Source organism: Hemitrygon akajei, chromosome 5 (assembly GCF_048418815.1).
Source record: "Hemitrygon akajei chromosome 5, sHemAka1.3, whole genome shotgun sequence".
Classification (NCBI taxonomy): Eukaryota; Metazoa; Chordata; class Chondrichthyes; order Myliobatiformes; family Dasyatidae; genus Hemitrygon; species Hemitrygon akajei.
Window position 1 is genome coordinate 33593902 of NC_133128.1, and position 20925 is coordinate 33614826.

At 39.5% G+C, this 20925-nt stretch overlaps 1 protein-coding gene across 3 annotated transcripts in view; it reads right to left on the minus strand.

Moving 5' to 3' along the window:
- Positions 1-20925, minus strand: part of impg2a (interphotoreceptor matrix proteoglycan 2a) — an 83529-nt gene that overhangs the window by 48930 nt on the left and 13674 nt on the right. For all 3 annotated transcript variants that reach the window (XM_073045173.1, XM_073045171.1, XM_073045170.1), the window contains exons 4-8: positions 19732-19898; positions 9940-9971; positions 9798-9821; positions 9372-9418; positions 8407-8465 (exon numbers count right to left, since the gene is read on the minus strand). In XM_073045173.1, coding sequence (XP_072901274.1) covers positions 8407-8465; positions 9372-9418; positions 9798-9821; positions 9940-9971; positions 19732-19898 — 329 coding nt within the window. The remainder of the gene's footprint in view (positions 1-8406; positions 8466-9371; positions 9419-9797; positions 9822-9939; positions 9972-19731; positions 19899-20925) is intronic.

Consider the following 20925-nt stretch of genomic DNA (forward strand, 5'->3'; position numbering starts at 1 on the left):
TGAAGTCCTTGAAGTGTACTTTACATCAGTATTTATCAAGGAGAAGGATGTGGAGGATAGGAGATCAGTGTTGAGAGTATTAATATGCTAGGCATTTCAAGGTAAAGGAGGAGGTAGTATTGGGTCTTTTAAAAAGCATTAAGGTGGATAAGTCCCCAGGGCCTGATAGGATATACACCAAGTTAATAAGAGAGGCAAGTGAAGAGATTGCTGGGACTTTGACCAAAATCTTTGTGTCCTCCCTAACCCCAGATGAGGTCCCAGAGTAGCTAATGTTGTTCCATTAATCCTGGAAACTATAGACCGGTGAGTCTTCAGTGGTAGGGAAGTTACTCGAAAGAATTCTTAAAGATAGGATTTATGAGCATTTGGAAAACCATGGCCTAATTAGGTAGAGCCAGCATGGCTTTGAGCAGGACAGGTCGTGTCTTACTAACATGATATAATTTTTTGACGAGGTGACGCAGGTGATTGATGAAGGTAGAGCTATGGATGTTGACAACATGGATTTTAGTAAGTCATTTGACAAGGTCCCTCATGGGAGGCTCATCAAGAAGATTATCAAGCATCAATGACTCATAACTGGCTTAATAATCTTAGAAGACAAAGGGTGGTGATTGAAGGGATTTATTCTAGCTGGAGGTCTGTGATTAGTGATGTATATAAATGACCTCGATGAAAATGTAGATAGGTGGGTTAGTTTAACCACATATTTCCTACAACAGGTTAAACAAACTGTCACAGTACTCCAAGGGTGGCCTCACCAATGACTGCAATATAACATCTCAAATTCTATACCCAGTGCCGTGACTGATGAAAGCCAACAGGCTATAGTAGGAAAGCTACTGGAAAAAAAATTTAGATAGAACTTATGATCACTTGGAAAGACAGGGACAGATTAGGAAAAGCCAACATGGTTTGTATAACAACACACACAAAATGCTGGTAGAACACAGCAGGCCAGGCAGCATCGATAGGGAGAAGCAATGTCGACGTTTCGGGCCGAGACCCTTCATCAGGAGGGTTTGTATATTGGAAATCCTACCTCACTAATCAATTATTTGAGAACATTATTAAGAAAATTGATGAAGACAGAAGTGTAAGCATGGTGTACAGTGATTTTAGCAACACTTTTGATATGATCCCACATGGTAAACTGATCCAAAAAGTCAGGGAACTTGACCTCCTGAACCAAAATGGACTTAGTGATAGGAGGCAGAAGGTAGTGGAGGATGGGTGCTTTTCTGACTGGAAATCTGTAGCCAGCGATGTATTGCAGGGAGCGGTGCTGGGACCTTCACTGTTTGTCATTTATGCAGATGACAATTTGTTTCGGAAAGTCTGTGGTCTTTTGAGTAGGGTTGCTGATAGCACAAAGATTGGCAGAGTTGTGTAAAGCTGGGATGGTTGCCTGAGGATACAAAGGAACATCAATCAGCTGGAGAATTGGATGGAGTGGGATTTAATTTGGACAAAGCTGAGGTAATGCATTTTGGCTCATCTCATACTGGCCAGACATATACAGTACATGTATGTTCAAAGTTCAAAATAAATTTCTATAATGTAAAGTATATGGCAGGAATCATAGAGGGACTTTGGAATGCAAGTTCATACCCACCCGTGTTGTCATTTTCAGGGAGCTAAGGTAGTTAAGACTTGCCTTGCCTACATAGGCTAGGATATTATTATATTGCACTGTCCAAAATATTGGTTAAGACACATTTGTGTGCAGATCAAGTCACCACTCTTACCACAATTCTTCCTTGGAATATAGTAGAGCTAAAAAGTGTACAGAAGAGATTCATCATATTGTCTGGTTTGAAGGACTTTGGCTACGAGGACAGATTGGATAAGCTGTGGGTAGCTGTGTCCAGTTCTGGTCGCCTCACTATAGGAAGGATGTGGAAGCATTGGAAAGGGTACAGAGGAGATTTACCAGGATGCTGCCTGGTTTAGAGAGTATGGATTATGATTAGAGATTAAGGGAGCTAGGGCTTTACTCTTTGCAGAGAAGGAGGATGAGAGGAGACATGATAGAGGTGTACAAGATATTAAGAGGAATAGATAGAGTGGACAGCCAGTGCCTCTTCCCCAGGGCACCACTGCTCAGTACAAGAGGACATGGCTTTAAGGTAAGGGGTGGAAGTTCAAGAGGGATATTAGAGGAAGGTTTTTTACTCAGAGAGTGGTTGGTGCGTGGAATGCACTGCCTGAGTCAGTGATGGAGGCAGATACCCTAGTGAAGTTTAAGAGACTACTAGACAGGTATATGGAGGAATTTAAGGTGGGGGGGGGTTATATGGGAGGCAGGGTTTGAGGGTCAGCACAACATTGTGGGCCGAAGGGCATGTAATGTGCTGTACTATTCTATGTTCTATAGATTGTTATCTCCTTTTTCCAAGGGTAAGGAGGTCGAGAAACATATGTTTAAGATGAGATGAGTAACAATTCAAGGGAATCTGATGGGTATACAGAACAAACTGCAGAGGAGAATCACAGAATTAAATATAAACATATGGACAGGTGCATGGATAGGAAAGAAATGGAGAAATAAAACTGGGGAAAACAGGGTCAGCATTGTTGGTGTTTTGGATCAGAGGGCTTGTTTCCATGCTGTACAAGTAAGTCACTCTGTGACTTGAAGCAGGCGAACAAAGGATAACAATGCCAAACCTAAGTCAGGGACAAACATACCAGCTGTGCCAGAGGGAAAGTTTTCAGCAAGCCATTTGCCAGAAACAAGATGGAATGTGAAGCCTGAAGTGGAATCTTCACTGTGGACGATGTTTAGCACACTATTCAGATGGAGCAGGTTGCAGCTCTGTTGTCTTCCAGTCCACCAGGGTGTGTTTAGCATAAAGTAGATCTGACTTTCAGGGGACACCAGAGAATAGAAGGTGGGACAGTTTATACCCATGGAAAGAATAATGTGGTTCACAACTGTCATCTCTAAAGTACATTGAAGAAAGCAAAAGGTTTGAACTCAAGCTAAATACTGATAAATGCATCAAGGGAGAAACAATGCCAGCCCTTCTCAATGATATGCATACCAGATGGAACTCAGCCAAATCAGAGAATATTAACAAGATCCAAAGGACTAAGTACACGCTTTCTTTCATCCTTCACGCCAGAACACATGACAATCCTGGGGGAGTTAACGAAAGAAGGGGCCAAATACCTGTGGTCACAATATCATGAAACAAGTCTAAACAAAGTGAAAGAGGAAAGTTGAGTCTGCCCACAGAAGAAGGAAATCCATTTTGGGGAGTTTGGGAGCCTTTAATGCCAGATGGCAGGTTTAGAGCATTTGCATCTAAAGCACACGAGTCTGGAGCATTCCAATAATAGTAGCAACTCTAAGGCAGGAGTTCCCAACCTGGGGTCTACAGATCCCTCAGTTAATGGGAGGGGTCCATGGCATAAAACGTGCTGGGAACCACTGGTCTAAGGGTAAGTGAGGGAGATACTTAAAGCTAACATATATACTAGAGCAATGACATTGAACGCACTGTTTATCATCTTCCAGAAAAAACTGCTGTTATTAGGACCCTTGTGACAGCACACTGGACCTGCTGGTGGAGCGTCTTCCTCCAGCTACAGCAACCTAGCTTCAATCCGGAGCCGTGGTGCTGCCCATGTGGAACGTTCACACTTTACCTGCCAGTTTCCTGTGGGTGCTCCAGGTTTTTCCCAAATCACGATGTGTGAGTCTGTAGGGTAGCTAGCAACTGTACATTGCCACCCATACGTAGGAGAATGGTAGTTGACAGGAATGTGAGGAGAATAATTTGCCAGGAAAGTTTGTGGAGTAATAGAATTGTTCTGAGAGCCAGCATTAACTCGATGAGTCAATGTCATTGGGAAATATGGACAAAATGCAAGATGTTAGACAATGAACGAATGGGGAACATTATCATCATTATGTGCCGTGTCATTTGACATAGGTAATGATGGTCTATAACCATGATTGTTCTTGGCAAATATTTCTACAGAAGTCTTCTTCTGTTCAGTGTCTTTGCAGGACAGGTGACCCCAGCCATTATCAATACTTTCCAGAGATTGTCTGCCTGGCATCAGTGGTCACACAATCTGGACTTGTGATATGCACCGGCTGCTCAAACAACCACCCACCACCTGCTCCCATGGCTTCACGTGACCCAGATCAGGGTGGAGGGGGGGTTGCTAAGCTGGTGCCTCATCTGCCCAAGGGTGACCTACAGGATTGTGGAGGGGAGGACATATCTCGACCCCACCTCCCAAGGGGAAAACAAAAGCAGAGCAAAACAAGTCGACATCTGAGATGCTGAAACAGAAAGCTCATCCAAGATTGTGATGTAACTCTGGAAAACAGATGCACAAGCAACAAAGGACATAAACTTGACGGGGGAAGTTATGAAATGTATCCAGTGCCTCAGCTCAGTATGATCTGAAACCACCTTTGAACTTGATGGTGAGTCTAGTGATGGAGTGAGAGGTCGGGTGTAATGGTACATTTGGCATTGCCCCTCAGTTCACAACGTTCCTGAATTGCGCTTAGAGTCAGTGATGTGGAAATAAGGGCATGCTGAACAGTGCAGGATGGCTATGCAAAGGTTGCCAATGGAATCTGCTGCTCAATTAGATGTGCTATTAAATCAATATGTCTGGAAGTGTTATAAGGAACACAGTGACAATGAAACACCAGTTCAGAATGATATTAAGGGACTCTTAACTTTTAGTTTACAATTTATTTATTCTATTTGTCTTCTGCTGAAATACTGTGAAACTTTTACTATTTTGAAAACGTAATGACGGTGTGATTGGAAATGGGCAAAGACCAAAACCAGATCACCTCACATCAGTTCCCTGTTGCATGGCCACACAATTCTATTGACTTCAGTAATGGGCTGTATCGCAGGGTACAGGAAAGGAGATGGAGAGCCTAGTGATAGGGTGTCATGACAACAGCCTTTCCCTCAATATCAGCAAAACAAAAGAGCCGCTCATTGACTGAAAAGATTGAGCCTACATGGTCATGCTCTCAACCACAACAGCACTTGACAGATTCAAGTACCTACAATCACCATATCATTTTCCTATCACTTATCATCAGTAGCCTGTCCTAGTCTAATCACATAGATGTCACGGACAAAAAAGCTTACCAGCACCTCTACTTCCCCAGAAGTCTAAAGAATTTTGGCATGTGCCCTTTGTCCGCACCAATTTTTATCAGTGCACCATAGAAAGCATCCCATCCAGATGTACCATGGCCTGATACGGCAACTGCTCTGCCTGGGACTACAAGACACTGCAGAAGTTTGTGGAGACAGCCCGGCACAACAAGGAAAAGCCAGCCTCCACTCCATGGACCCGATCTACATTTCACACTGCTTTGGTGAAGCTGGCAGCATAATCAAACACCACAGTTACCATGAACATTCTCTCTTCTCCTCACTCCCACTGGGCAAAGATATAAAAGCCAGTAAGTATGTATCACCAAGCTCAAGAGCGGCTTCTGGCCTGTTATAAGACTACTGGATAGTCCCCTGACACGAAAGGATGGTTTCTTGACCTTACAATCTCCTCGTTAAGGCCTTGCACCTTATTGTCTAACTGCATTACAGCTTCTCTCTAATGGTAACACTTTCTTCTGCATTCTGTTACTGCTCTTCCTTGCACTACCCCAATACACTGTCATAATTAAATGTCTATATGGATGGAGTGCAAGACAAGTTTTTCACTTTACCTAGGTACATGTGACAATTATAAACCAATTTGCCAATCTACAGCCCCTATAAAAAGTACTCATCCTCCCTGGGAGTTTCCATATTTTATTGTTTTGCAACATTGAATCACTGAGGATTTAATTTGGCTTTTTTGACACTGATCAACAGAGAAAGACTCTTTTGTGTCAAAGTGAAAACAGATCTCTACAGAGTGATCTAAATTCATTACAAGCATAAAACGCAAAATATTTGATTGTCTAAGTACTGTATTCATCCCCCTTTAATATGACACACCTAATCATTGCTGGTGCAAACAACTGGTTTTAGAAGTCACATTATTAGTTTTTGGAGACCTGAGTGCAGTCACATTGTTTCAATTGTATGTAGTAAAAATACACCTGGAAGGTCCAACTGCTGGTAAGTCAGTATCCTAGCAAAAACTACGCCATGAAGACAAGAACACTCCAAGCAACTCTGCAAATAGATTATTAAAAAGCACAAGTCAGGAGATGGATACAAGAAAATTTCCAGGTCACTGTATATCCCTTGGAGTATATAATTAAGTCAACTATCAAGAAATGGAAAGAATATGGCACAGCTGTAAATCTCGCTAGAGCAGGCTGTCCTCAAAAACTGAGTGATCGTGCAAGAAGGGGACTAGAAAGGGAGGCCACCAAGTGACTATGACAACTCTGAAGGAGTTACGAGCTTCAGTGGCGAGATAGGAAAGACTGCGTATACAACAACTGTTGTCCAGGTGCTCCACTAATCACAGCTTTATGGGAGAGAGGCAAAAAGAAAACCACTGTTGGAAAAAACACAGCCAAACATCACACATCATCAAAAACACACCATCCCTACCATAAAGCATGGTGGTGGCTGCATCATGCTGTGGGGATGCTTCACTGCAGCAGGCCCTGGAGGGCTTGTGAAGGTAGAGGGTAAAATGAATGCAGCAAAATACAGAGAAATCCTGGCAGAAACCCTGATGGAGTCTACAAGGGAACTGTGACTTAGATTTTTTTCAAGCAAAACAATTACTGTAAGCATAAAGCCAAAGCTACACAGGGGTGGCTTAAAAACAACAAAGTTAATGCCCTGAAATGGCCAAGTAAGAGTTCAGACCTCAATTCAACAGGGAATTTGTGTCTGGACTTGTAAAGGGCTGTTTACTCACGATCCCCATGCAACCTAACAGAGCTTGAGCAGTTTTGTAAAGAAGAATTGGAAAAATTGCAGAGTCCAGATGTGCAAAGCTGATAGAGACCTATCCACACAGACTCAAGGCTGCAATTGCTGCCAAAGGTGCATCTACTAAATACTGACTTGAAGGGGGTGAATACTTATGCAATCAATTACTTTGTGTTTTATATTTGTAATTAAATTGGATCGCATTGCAGAGATCAGTTTTCATTTTGACACAAAAGAATCTTTTTCTGTTGGTAAGTGCCAAAAAAAAAAGCCAAATTAAATCCACTGTGATTCAATGTTGTAAAACAATAAAACATGAAAAATTCCTAGTGCGGGGGGTGGTGTTGAATACTTTTAAAGGCACTGTAGTAGCCAAATAAAATACAATCGGGCTTTTGTAGTCCTGTCCCATGTATCAGAGAGTGTCTTTTATAATTCTGCAGTGGGCATTTACTTAATAATAAAACCACTTGATATCCTAAACCATGGTGTGAGGCAATGTTTATTCTAAGGCTTTGGATGATAAAAGAGTACTTGTCATATCCTGATGAAATACACTATTCAAGGTTCCCTGTGCAACCCAGGACTCGTTACAGGTAATAGAGAAAGCAAGGAGTGGATGTGGGATTGTAGGCTTCATGGTGTTGCTAACATGAAGGAATGTAAAATAAAAACAAAGACAACATATATGGCATTCTGGCAATTGGCATTTTGCCTATTTTTCTTTTTAAAAGAACTACCATGATGTAAATTGTTCATCCAAAAACAAAAGGGATAAACTGCACAGTTGTAGCTCAGAAGGCCCTAATTACATTTCCCCTCATTCATATTGATAACAGGAAAGTCTATGATTTCTTCATTGCCTATTTAAAGCAGTGAGTTAATAAAAAACCTTTCAGAATCAGGAAATAACTATCCGTATAGCTTTCATTCTGTTTTACTGTAATGCTTAACATAACAGCACAAGAATTTGTCTGTAGTAAATGTTCTGAAAGATTGGTTATTTTAGCATTTAACTCTGAGCTAAACAAGAGACCACTGGCTTCGTGCTATTGAAAGCCTCAGAACACAGAATACACGTCAGACAAATGGGCTATTCAGCCCAGCTTTTCTGTGCTGCATGGTGGAGTCTAGTCAATGTCCAGCCAAGGCTCCTTACCAAGCATTGGCTGAAGACATCATTTTGAGAAAACACAAAATTCACTCTTATTATAGGTTAGTTATTGAGCAGAACTGTGTCATTCTTTGTAGAATCCATCGTAAAGAGTAATGTCATAAAGCAATTTGAAGAATTGTGTGACACTAATTTTGATGTAGCTTTTAAAATTTGCCAGTCTTTTAAGACCATGTTGTGCTCCAAGAAGTTCTATTTTAAGGATAAATAGAAAACAATATGTTTCCAACATGAGTCGATTACTCTCTTCCATCAAGAGCTTTGATCATGTTGACATGACACGAGTTCTGATACTAATCCAAAGCTACATACCAAACCTGCCAAAACAAGACTTACAGTGTTCTCATTTTCTTCTGCTGAGACATTAATACCATCGGCGGAAATTCTATCAGCACCTGGAAAGAAACAGCTTTAAATTTTGGCCCCTTTAAAGTCATTAGTTCACATGAGTACAACTGCATAATATCAGTTAGTTCAGAAAAGAAATGCATATCAAAAGCAAATGATGAACATTTTTCTCTGAGATGTAATGCTATAGAGGCCTTTTATACATTAATTGATAGTAGATTCATAGAATGGAATACCACCATGGGAGGCCATTTGGTCTATTGTGTTGGCACTATCTTATAATACCCAGTCTTCTGCTCCTTCCACGTATTCATATACAGTATTTAGTCAACATCCCTGTTTCCCCTCAAAAGTTTAGCCAGTTCTTTGCTGAAAATCAGCACTAAATGTGCTTCCACCAGCTTTTTAGACAGCACATTGCAGAATACAACTATTTGCTACTTGAAAACAAAAATCCTTGCACTTGCTTTGGTTCCTTTGCCAATCATTTTTAGTCTATCCACTTTCATCAGGGTTTCATTTATTTAATCAAAATTCATTATGATTTTGTACAACTCTGTCAGATCACTAATTAACCTTCTCCATTTGGAGAATAATCCCAGCCCCTCTGTTCCTTTTCCCCGATAGCAGTTTGGTAAATATTTTCTTTACCCTTGCTATTGCACCAGCTATATCTCCAAAAGTCAGGGACAGGATTTATCAATATGGTTGTTGCTGCATCTTCATCCCTTTAGAGAAATCTAGAGGGACGAAGGAATCATAATGGAATTTACAGAAGCCAGAGGTCCAGAAGAAATGCATCATACTAGAGAAAAAGAACTATATCCAAAGAGCAACTCTTCCTCAAGAGAGATGGCCCAGCTATCATCACTTCGGTGAAAATAATTTTGACTGTTATAGGTCTCACTGTTAAAGCAATTTAAAACAAAAAGATGACTAAAGAATGTACATACCATCTAGAGTGGGGTTTACTTCTGTTGGTATTGCATTTGTGGTTAGACTGGAAAAGAAAATAACTATTTTAACAATTTGCACATATGTACGGGGCAATCAACTGTGCAATCTATTTCGATAAGACAATATCCATTTCATCATTTATGAGCTGGTCCCTTTGCCTGATGTCACCAAGTACAATTACAAATCTGTAGTGGAGCATGTACTCTAAATTACGAGCAAATATTTGTCTTTGATTTCTAGAGACCCACTGAGTTCCTTTCTTGAAAGTTGATTCATTGCTTCAATTGGGGCCAGTAAGTAACATAAGTGGCTAATGTTAGAAATAGCGAAAAACAATTTTTCTACTGCATATCTTTTAGAAAGAAAAACACATTATTTCTCCAAAGCACATTTCTAAATCACAGAATGAAATGTGGACTTACGGGCAAACGTCTTCATGGACAGAACTTACAAAAAGAAGAGAAGATGTGGTTAATTTTTCCATGAAGACTGATCCATAACTTGAATGATAGAATTTAGTATACTGCCAACAATGGAAAATGTATTTTATAGAAATCTACTTACCTACTCACATTTTCCATCTGTAGAGATACTTTCTAGGGAGGAAATAAGATTCTCAGTGGAATGAGAGGAAAAACAATACAAATCATAAATCACTGAACCATTCAATAAATGGTATTGTGTTTCAACAAATGAAAAAGAATTTAAATTTAAGGCTAATTTTGAAAATGGAAAATTCAAATCAAACCAGTGACACAGTGGCACAGCTGCTGTCTCACAGCTCCAGCGACTTGGGTTCGATCCCGACCTTGGAGTGTGAGAGTGAGGGAGTAGACTGCATGCTCCCCTACTGACCACATGGATTTCCTCTGGGTGCTCCACATCCCTAAAGACATGCAGGTTGTGGGTTCAGTGAGCACTAAATTACCCTTAGTGTACTGATAAAGTCTGGACAAAGTTAATGAGAATACGGGGAGAATAAAATGGGTATAAGTCTATTTTAGAGGGATATAAACCAAACACAGGCAAATGGGACTAGCTTAGGAATGTGTTTTGGTCAGCATCAATGTGTTGGGTCAGAGGACTCTGTTTCCATCCTGCATAACTCTATGATTCAAATTAAATTGTTGCCTACAGCACATGGGCACAATGCACAAGCTTTATTTTATGTTCCTCAGAAATGTACAGTGATTGAACAGAAAGTAATAGTGAAGTGGTTGCAGAGATAGGCTTGATACATACAGGGTTTGAAGATCAGCTTTAAGCTGTTAGCTTGACATTATACAATTCCATTAATATAATATTACTTAAATAGGTAAATACACAAAGTAATTCACTGAACTTTATAAGTGCTGTGATATTGTTCCTTTCTCTCACTAAGGTAGTCATTCTACACACAAGTTTAATTAATGGTTGGCAGCAGGCTGTATCACCATGGGATACATCACCATGTCGACTCACCCATGCACACTTCCTAATGGAAGTTACTTAACAGTGATTAGCAGTGGTGAAATCTGTTGTATATTTGATTTCTCAGCAATATTGTAAATATATTGTTTTCTTAAATAACTTATTACGGGTTATATGTAAAAGTGCGTGAATGGTAAACAACATCATGCCACCACACGTTCTAAGTGCAGTCCTCACTAAAAGTAAAACAAAACTAAGACATGTTATTCCTGGCTCCACGTATTTTTTTTGATTAGCTTTATGTTTTGGAGTTACAAAACATAACAGTGGAGAGGAGGAAGATGAGACTCCTAACTAACCTGTTGAAGTGCAGTGGGAAGTTTGAGTTTAAAAGAAGGTGCAGCAAAACAGTCAAGTTAAAAAAAGGAGCAAAGCAGGAAGGGACAGAGACAGTGAGCTTTTTTTAAAAGGCAGAACATTGACAAATTCATGGTTCAGAAACAGTGAGTACCATGAATTTTTCAAGCAGAAATGGCTGGCAAAATCAGAAATATACATGTGCTTCAATGCAAAAAAAAAAAGACAAATGGCTGATGTGAGCACATTGAGCAGAATTTTCAAGCGAAGGGAATAGCTGATGAGAAACGAGTGCCAGTTTTGCGGAGTGTAATGGGTTCCAGAGCTTATCGTGAAAGTAACGTGGTAACATTTAGAATTGAAACCATTGTTGATTGCACAATGCTTTAGGCTTCATAAGCAGAATCAAAAGGAAGGTAAGTCCATTTCAGCTTACATGGCGGAATTGAAGAGATTGTCTGCACATTGTCAGTTCTGAGGTGGGTTTAGTGATGCATTGGGAGATCATCAAGTGTGTGGAATCTTACAAGAAAGCATTCAAAAATGGCTCCTAACTGAAGCACAACTCACTCACATTTGGAAAAGCAATAGAAATCGCTGCATCAATAGAAACAGCAGACTGAGAAGCAATTGAGTTGTAGTCAGGAATAAAAGTGAGCATGGCCAAAATTGTAATATTTCAACAGAAACTACCCTGGCTAGTATCAACGTTTGTGATACTGTTGTGGCAGGGGCTCATACACATCAGGCCAGTGCAGGTTTAAAGATGAAACTTGCAGAAAATGCAACCATGTAGGATACATGCAAAGAGCATGTCCGGCAGACAAAAATAAATACCGTAGATTTCGCACTACAGAGCGCACCTGATTAAAAGCCGCTGGCTCTAATTTTAGAAAGAAAATCAATTTTGTACTTGTACAAGCCGCACCGGATTTTAGGCCGCACCGGATTTTAGGCCGCAGGTGTCCCACGTTGTAATATGAGATATTTACACAGAAAGATATTACACGTGAGGATTTTTTAACTTTTAATTAAATCCATATGGTAACATAAACAAATACATATTGCAAATGCTTTTTATCGAACCGTGCCTGTAACACGGCTACTTTTAAATATACGTACATACGTATCGGTAACACACAAATTACGTTGCGTATACATTCCAATATCTCCTAACGACTGGTAAAAAAATATATACTGCAGCCTACCAGGAAAAGTTATTGATCGCCTTTAACTTAAAAGCAGCGTTTCGCGCTCGCCTAATGCCCCCACCTTCCCGTTTATCGCAAACCGGTATTTCCCACAAGACGCGGCGAAACCGGATGTGACGTCATAGTATCCCGGGATGTAGTACTTCTAACTTTAACTAGAAAATACTAACAAATGAATTACTAAGCGAAAATATTATAAACTAAATAACTGCCATAAAGGCAGCACAATGCTTTTCTTCGAGTGTTTTCCATGTTGATGAGGGTGAGTACAAATGACTGATTTACAATAATTTAATTGTGAAAGTGCGCTTGATTTATCGTACAATTTCATTGGACCTCTGTGAACTACTCATCAATTTTATTGGTCTACTGTTACGAGGCAAAATGTTTTTGGCGGCATGAAAAAAAATCATGCATTAGCCGCACCGTAGTAAAGGCCGCAGTGTTCAAAGCTGTTCAAAATGTGGGAAAAAAGTAGCGGCTTATAATCCGACATCTACGGTTGTAGTTGTAGTTTCAAAAGGAGCACTAATCTGCATGCTGCTGATGAAAACTGATGAGAGTAACACAGGACTGAGTAACCTTGAGATTTAGGATATGAAAACTAACAATAAACAAGCAATAACGCTTACACCAGAAGTGTGCAGCAAATTAATTAATTAAAATGAAATTGTACACTCGGCTGATTCAGTCATTCCACAAAATGAGCTCAAACAGCATTTCAAAGATACTGAACTGAAGCCTGTAAGTATCCAACTAAGAACCTATACCAGAGAAAAGATCATTCCTGTGAGAATGACATTCATAACAGTGAAGTACAACCATTTTGGGCTTGTAGGTGGTAAAAACAGGAGGGCCAGCATTGTGGGGGCGTGATTGGCTGAGTCATCTTGATTGAAGATCCATCCCCCATTTGCATGCCACATCCCGTGATTGAGTCAATTGAAAGCAAATTAAGAAAGATACTGGATGGTGCCACAGCAGTGTTTGAGGATGACAGCTGAAAACTCAAACATATCAAGGGTAAAATGAAAACACCCAAGTTTTACAAAGCCCATCTGGTTCCCTATACCACCCTTGACAAAAGAGCCAGTGAGCTAGATCACATGAAGGCTGAAGGAATTCTTTCCAAAGTTAAGTGGAGCCCATGGGCAATGCCAGTGGTCACAGTAGCGAATAAGAATGTCAGGATCTGTGGTGAGTTTAAGGTCACCTTCAACCCATTACTGAAGGGAGATCAATACCTTCTGCCCAGGATAGAGGATCTCTTTGCAAACCTTCTGGAGGGAAACACTTCAGTAAAGTAGACATCTGAGGCTAACTATAGATGGAGGTGGAAAAAGGGTCCAACGTGTATCAATCACAAACACTCACAAAGGACACTATTACATAATAGGTTTATTTTTGAGGTAGCATCTGCACCTGCACTCTGGCAGAAAGCTTTAGACCAGGTGCTGCAAGGCTGCCCAGGCACTCAGTCTCACCTGGATGACATCATTGTTATCAGTGAGGATGACAAGGAACATCTCCAAAATCTCAAGACAGTGGTAAAAAGATTAGAAGATTACAGGCCCAGAGCATGACACAAGTGTGAGTTCTTTAAACTAAGCATCACTTACTGTGGTCACACCATTGACACAGAAGATTATACAAGTGTGCTGAGAAAACTCAAGCAGTGTTGGATGTCCCAAGGCCAAAGAATGTGTCACAGTTGCAGTCCTTTTTAGGAGTTGTCAATAACTATAACAGGTCCCTGTCAAACCTGCCTAGTGTTCTCCACCCCTTGAACTCATTATTACAGATTGGGAAGAAATGACAATGGACAAAGCAGTGTGAGGTGGCTTTCCAAAAAACAAAGGAAATGGTGACATCAGACACTGTAATCATACATTATGATCTACATCACCCACTGAAGCTTGCCTGAGATGCCTCACTTTATAATATAGGTGCTGTCATGTCACGTGAGTGATGGACATGAACGCCTCAAGGCCTTTACATCATGTTCCCTTACTGCTGCAGGGATAAAATAAGCACAGATTGACAGAGAGAACTTAAGTCTGATTCGGGGTGTAAAACATTTCAACCAGTACTTGTACGAGAGAGCGTTTACCCTCATTACTGATCATCAACCACTAGTGTCCATTTTCAATCCACAGAACGTTGTTCCAGTAACAGATGCAGTGTGAATGTCGAGATAGGCTTTGTTTCTTGTTGGACATAATTACGAGTTCAAATTCAAGAGGACAGCTAATCATGGAAATGCTAATGGGTTGTCCCATTAACCTTTGGCAAAGGAAATACCTGAAAAATTTACAAAAGTGGACACTCCTCTTGATGCAATCTCCTTAATACAGATGATCCAAAGGGAAACCAGAAAAGACCCCACACAGTCTCAGGTCTACATGGCAACCCAAAATGGCTGGAACGTGCAGCAGAAATTCCAGTTCCCTGATTTTGCCAGTGCCAGATGAACTCGCTCTTGATGGATATTGTATGATATTATATGTATATAAATAACTAGAGAGCAATCTGTTACATATTTAAATTGTGTTAAAGTCAAGCAGGGAGAAATGTTGTGTTTTTAATATTTCAGTAATATTTGAATAATATTGTAAATATATTATTTGATTAAGCATTCTTTGCTTAAATAATTCATTATGGCTTATATATATAAGAACGTGTATGGCATAAGTCATCATGACCAATGTTCCCTCTAATTTTTAGTAGTCAGTGTGTGCAAAAATCTTATGTTGTGCATATTTTTTTCCTGTGACAAAAGTATGTCCATACTGAATGCACACATGGCACAGCTTATATAGGTTTACAAAATATTTGACATAAAACTGCACAGAATAACAACAAAATAACATTCATATTTAAGTCACTCAGTTATTTTTTCTCTCTCCTGTCTTTGGCTTTTACCCATGCTTTGTAAACTCTATCTAGACTAATAGAACTTCCATCCAATTGATAGCTGTTGATTCTCATTAACAGATCCAAATGACATTCACCTAAACGGTTTCTCAGCTTGTTTTTGAGTTGATTCATTAGGCTAAAACCTCGCTCACAGTCTGCACTAGACATAAGAAAGGTTCCCCCAATGTCCATCAACTGTGCAAGGTCACAACACTGTTCATTTTGACGTACAAATGTCGCCATTTGAGCAAAGTTTGAAATCAGTTTGGATTTAATTTTTTCTTGCACGGAAAATTTGAAATCATTTAACTATTACTGTATTTTCAGCTAGAAAATCATGATATTTTAGACATAAGGCATTAACTTGTTCATCGCCAAATGTGAAGTCACAATCTGCAATTGCGGAGAAATCATAAGCTGACAATTCTTGCATCTCATCTTCAGGAAACCTTTCTTCTAAATGAACACAAAGACTATTTATAAAACTCATCTGCACTCAACCGCAACATGCTTAGCAATCCTGTAACGGGTAATGACAGGTTCTGTTGCCTGAGCTTTTGTACACCATCCAAATGTGATTTACTTGCCAAATGACGTTTCAAAAAGTCAAGTTTTCAAATATCATGACACCACGTCATAAGTGCGCACCTCACTTAAAATAGGCATGTTATTCCCGACTCTGTGTATTTCTTTCATTTAGTTTTATGTTTTGGAGTTACAGAACATAACAAAACTTTGTAAATTTCTTGAATGTTCTGGTTAAGATAACCCAAGTTGATATTAACCCGTATTATCATAAACAGGAAATCTAGAGTAACACACACAAAATGCTGGAGGAATTCAACAGATCAGGCAGCATCTATGGAAATGAATAAACAATTGATATTTTGGACTGAGACCTTTGAGTCATGGTGAAGGGTCTCAAACTGAAACATTAACCTTTTATTTATTTCTGTAGATGCTGCCTGTCCTGCTAAGCTCTTCCAGCATTTTATACATGTTGCTCGTAAAATCATACCTAAGGATATGTGTTAAATATTCAAATAGTGAACAAATTTTAGCTTAATCATTCTCATTTGATATTCACTGTGCTGGCTGCTAACTTTTACTACAAATACACAAATACACTTTTAATGAGAAAACCAACAGTAATCATGGCCTTGAAATAATTTTTGTAAATAATCCTAATGCAGTTTCAGAGATTCATTAGGGGAATACTTAAGCAAAAATGATTACAGTACTATAATGGATATTTCAAGTTTTGCTAATGATGTCATACACCTCCATGTTTCAAGAGAGGGAAATAACCATGTTAGAACAGCTGAACCAAGTTCGTGGAGTGTTAATAAATACAAAATTTACCAAAAATGTTTGGAAACAGAATTCCTCTAATTCTACCCTATTGTAAAGGGAATTATACCTGCAAATTTATGTAAAAGGACATATGGCAAGGTGAAGCTCGTGAGGGTGAGATTAATGCAAAAGACTAAATCAGCAGAATTATTTCTGTTGAAACTTGAAGAAAATAGTCTTCAAATAAGGATGGAGATGTTGACATTGCATGCAGATATCAGAACAACCAAAGGAAAGTGGACGTGTTACAAAATTATTTGCTTAAGCTGTTCTAGGAGTCAAGGGGCCATTGAAGTATCTCTCTGAGCTCTCAGGATATTCACTGAAGAAAAAGCTATTTTTCACTTGTCTTTGACATGGAAGATTATATTCAGTTATTGTAGCTGTCTACAGCTGACAGAGCCCAGGCAATTACAATCCTTCCTTGGCATTAGTCAAAATTCAGATTTGCTCTGTTGGTTCGGACCAAGTCATGTGCATTGTTCTGAGCTCCATGACAGAGAGAGGTTATTGAGAGCAAAAAGAAAACAATTCAATTATATTCTCAAAATCTCCCTCAAAAAATTACAACATTCCACTAACTCCTCAGAATTATTGGACCATGACAGCTCAAAGTAGAGAAGGAGGACTCAAGGTGGCCATGAATCGGGAGCACACAGAAACCCAGCATCAATGTTAGAAGGACCTGCTATCATCAAGCTACACACCCAACCTATCCCTCCCTCAAACCTGTGCAAGAGTCTATTGTTCCCACACTGGCCTCATTAGTCAACTTAGAACCAGAGCAGAAGTAAGCTATCCCTGATCCTGAGGGACTGAAGTGATGAGATGACATATAAGGGGGCAATTGAAAAGTCAGCTGAATGATGCCATAGCTCTTACATCTCACTCAATGTCAGCAAAACCAAAGAGCTGATTATTGACTACTGGAGGAGGAAGCTGGAGGTCCGTGAGCCAGTCCTCATCAGGAGATCAAAGGTGGAGATGGTTTGCAACTTTGATTTCCTCAGCATTATCATTTCAGAAGGCCTGTCCTGTATCAGCATGAAACTGCCACTACAAAGAAGGCACAGCAATGCTCTACTTTCTTAGAAGTTTGCAAAGATTCGGCACGTCATCTATAGTTTGAGATTATACTGACTGGTTGCATCACAGCCTAGTATGGAAACACCAATGCCCTTAAGTGGTAAAGTCTACAAAATGTGGTGGATACGGCCCAGTCCATCACAGGTAAAGTCTTCCCCACCACGTCTACAAGGAGCACTGTTGCAGAAAGTCAGAATCCATCATCAAGGATCCCCACCATCCAGGCCATGCCCTCTTTTTGCTGTTGCCATAAGGAAGGAAGTACAGGAGCCTCAAGTCCCACACCACCAGGTTCAGGTGCAGTTATTACCCCTCAACCATCAGGCTCTTGAACCAGAGGGGTAACTTCACTCATCCCAACAATGAATTTATTCCACACATATGGACTTACTTTCAAGGATTTTACAACTCAAGTTCTCAATATCTATCACTTACTAATTTATTCTTAACTTTTTTCCTTTTTTTAAAATATGCTCACTGGTTGTTTGTTCATCTTTGTTGTGTGCAGTTTTTCATCTATTCTATCCTGTTTCTTTGTATTTACTGTGAATTCCCGCAAGAAAATGAATCTCGGGTTAGTATATGGTGGCATATGCACTTTGATAATAAATTTACTTTGAACATTGCCTTTTGAAACGGAAGCAGAACAGCCTTTGAATTGAATAAGGTCAGAAAACATTGTAAATGCTCCATTAGCATGTGTGAAACTGAATTCTTCTCTCTGAACTGTTGTCCTTGTTTTAAAGGAAGATTGCTGTGGAAGAGCATTGAATTCACGGGGTTAGTTAGGGCCAAAAAATGTTACTTTTATGAGTCACAAGGTTCCTATGAATGAGCAGCCCAATGACTCCATACAAGGCAAGTGCTTCACTATGTTGCCAAATTTACTGCGTGCCCCTTTAGAAATAGAATGCGCTTTACATCCAAAGTCCATAAAGCATACCACAATGATGGTGTAACAACTTTTCAGAAGTATTATAAAAACATCTGTCATACAAAACCTACTTAAGCAGTGAAATAGCTTCTTTTGTTAATGTTTAATGAGAGATTAAATGCAGTGCGCAAGAAGCTTCTTCATCACCTTCATTTGCTTTGCTCTGTAAATCTAAGAGGAATAAAACTAGTAAATGCTCTAAATATATTCCAGGAAAGCTCTGGTTTTCAATCTCAATACCAAGCAGGTGCAGAGAGAGAAAGGAACAAAAACAAACTCAAGTTATATCAAGTCCTTTTCAGGCATGATGGAATCAATAATAGTTCTCCTTAAATCAGTCACATCAGACTACACTTCCATTTTCTTTGTCATTTTTACATGTAGATTATATAACTCAAAGCAGAAGACATTCAAACATTCTAAACCAAAGACCAAAAGCAGCCATTTTGCCATCTAGACCCTATCAACAGATGAGACAATTGTTCAATTTAAATTTCAGACTTTGAGAAGTTCAAGTAACATCCATGTATAAATAGAACAGTTTACTGTCTCCAACATATTTTACATTTAAATTATACTGTATAATTTAAATTGTTTGTCAGATAATCACAGCACAGAGATTAGAGATCAGGCAAATACATAACTGAATTTTTGTCTGCTTTGAGTTCTTCAATACTGGATGGGGCACTGGCCAAGGGCATTTTAAATTTTACATCTTGTGTCAGCAAGGGAAGCAAAAATCGAACCAAGCTGTTTAATGCTGATTGTCTTCCAGTGTCCCCTGCTGGAAGGATACAAATGTGAATGTCAAGTAAGAGTAGAGTCAACTAATATGACCCTGGCCTTGCTCATACATGAAGGATTAGAAGAGTTGTTGACTGCTGCCAGTGGTACAACAGTTTAGCATAAACAGTTGACCTTTACCAACAGAAAGGAATAGGTCATCACATGTTGAAAAGATATTGAGAAAATTGAAGAAGGAATTATAAAGGAGAGCTACAGAGTTTGATTACAGATATGTACCCCAATTGAATATGATTTAAAAAAGGCAAATATAAGACTACATTTCAACAACAATGCATGATTTACCTCCTTAATCAAGTTTTGGTGTTCTTCTGATTGGCTGAAGTTCATGCCGATGTCAAAAATATTGATGATTCCTTGATTGCAAGCGTCTATCCAAGACTGATGTTCATGTCGCTCAGGTAACCTGTCCCAGAAGGTTTTGAATGCTTCCCATATTGCTTCTTGACACACTAAAAAAAAGTCACATTGAGAGATTTTCTGACTTACACCAACTCTTCCATAAAACTGCCTTAACTCATCTGTGTATCTCAGGTAACCATCTGAAGAATAAGTTCATTTTCAAGAGTAAAACATCTCTGCGATTGCAATAGTTATCTTTAACAACTAGCTAGGCGGACATTTGCAAATGCTCTTATTATGCTAAGGAATTTGAAAATTAAATAACGGCAAAACCAGCTACTTTATATTTACTCATTACAATGTTATATTAACACAGAATACAGAATAGTCAGGCAACAACAAAACCTGTAGTGTGCACCAACTAACTCTGCATAGACAACCAGCATATCCATACCCCAGAGCTCACATCACCCCATAAACAACTCTTTATAATTGTCACTTCTGCCATAATGATTACTTCTTTCAAAATCATCCATTTACACCTGTGTGACCATGAGGTCAGCATGATTGAAAGAAATCCTGCCAGTCTTCAAAATGTCCAGTGGTCGACTCTCAAATGGAAGTCTGAATCATGAGTAGATAGGTCTCCTTTACATGTGATAAGCTACAAAAACCAGTGTGCTACCACCACCCTCCTGGCCATAGGTTGGACATGCATGTTTAATTCAGGAATGGTGTAGAGTTTTAAGAGAAGGTGTTTGGCTTCTGGAAATTCACATGTTGGCACTGTGCTAAATAAGTCTTGAACTTGGCATCATACAACACCCTCCATAGCCAGGCCTCTACTTCCCAATCGACATGATCAGAATGTCAGCACTGTACAGGACAATTTGGGGATCCCAGTCAATCTGATGTAGTAAACTGCTGGGCCATTTCTTTTTGTGTCACTGATTAATCTTCATCTCATGGTCTTTAGCAATCAGATGGGTGCACTTTAAAGCTAACAATCTCTTTAACAGTCGACATTTCTGGTCGAGACCCTTCGACAGGGCCTTTGGTTGACCCTGTATAAGCTGCTACGTCCAAGTGAGTCACCATCTTACCAGAAGCTATTTCTTCTTCTGTGACATTTACTCA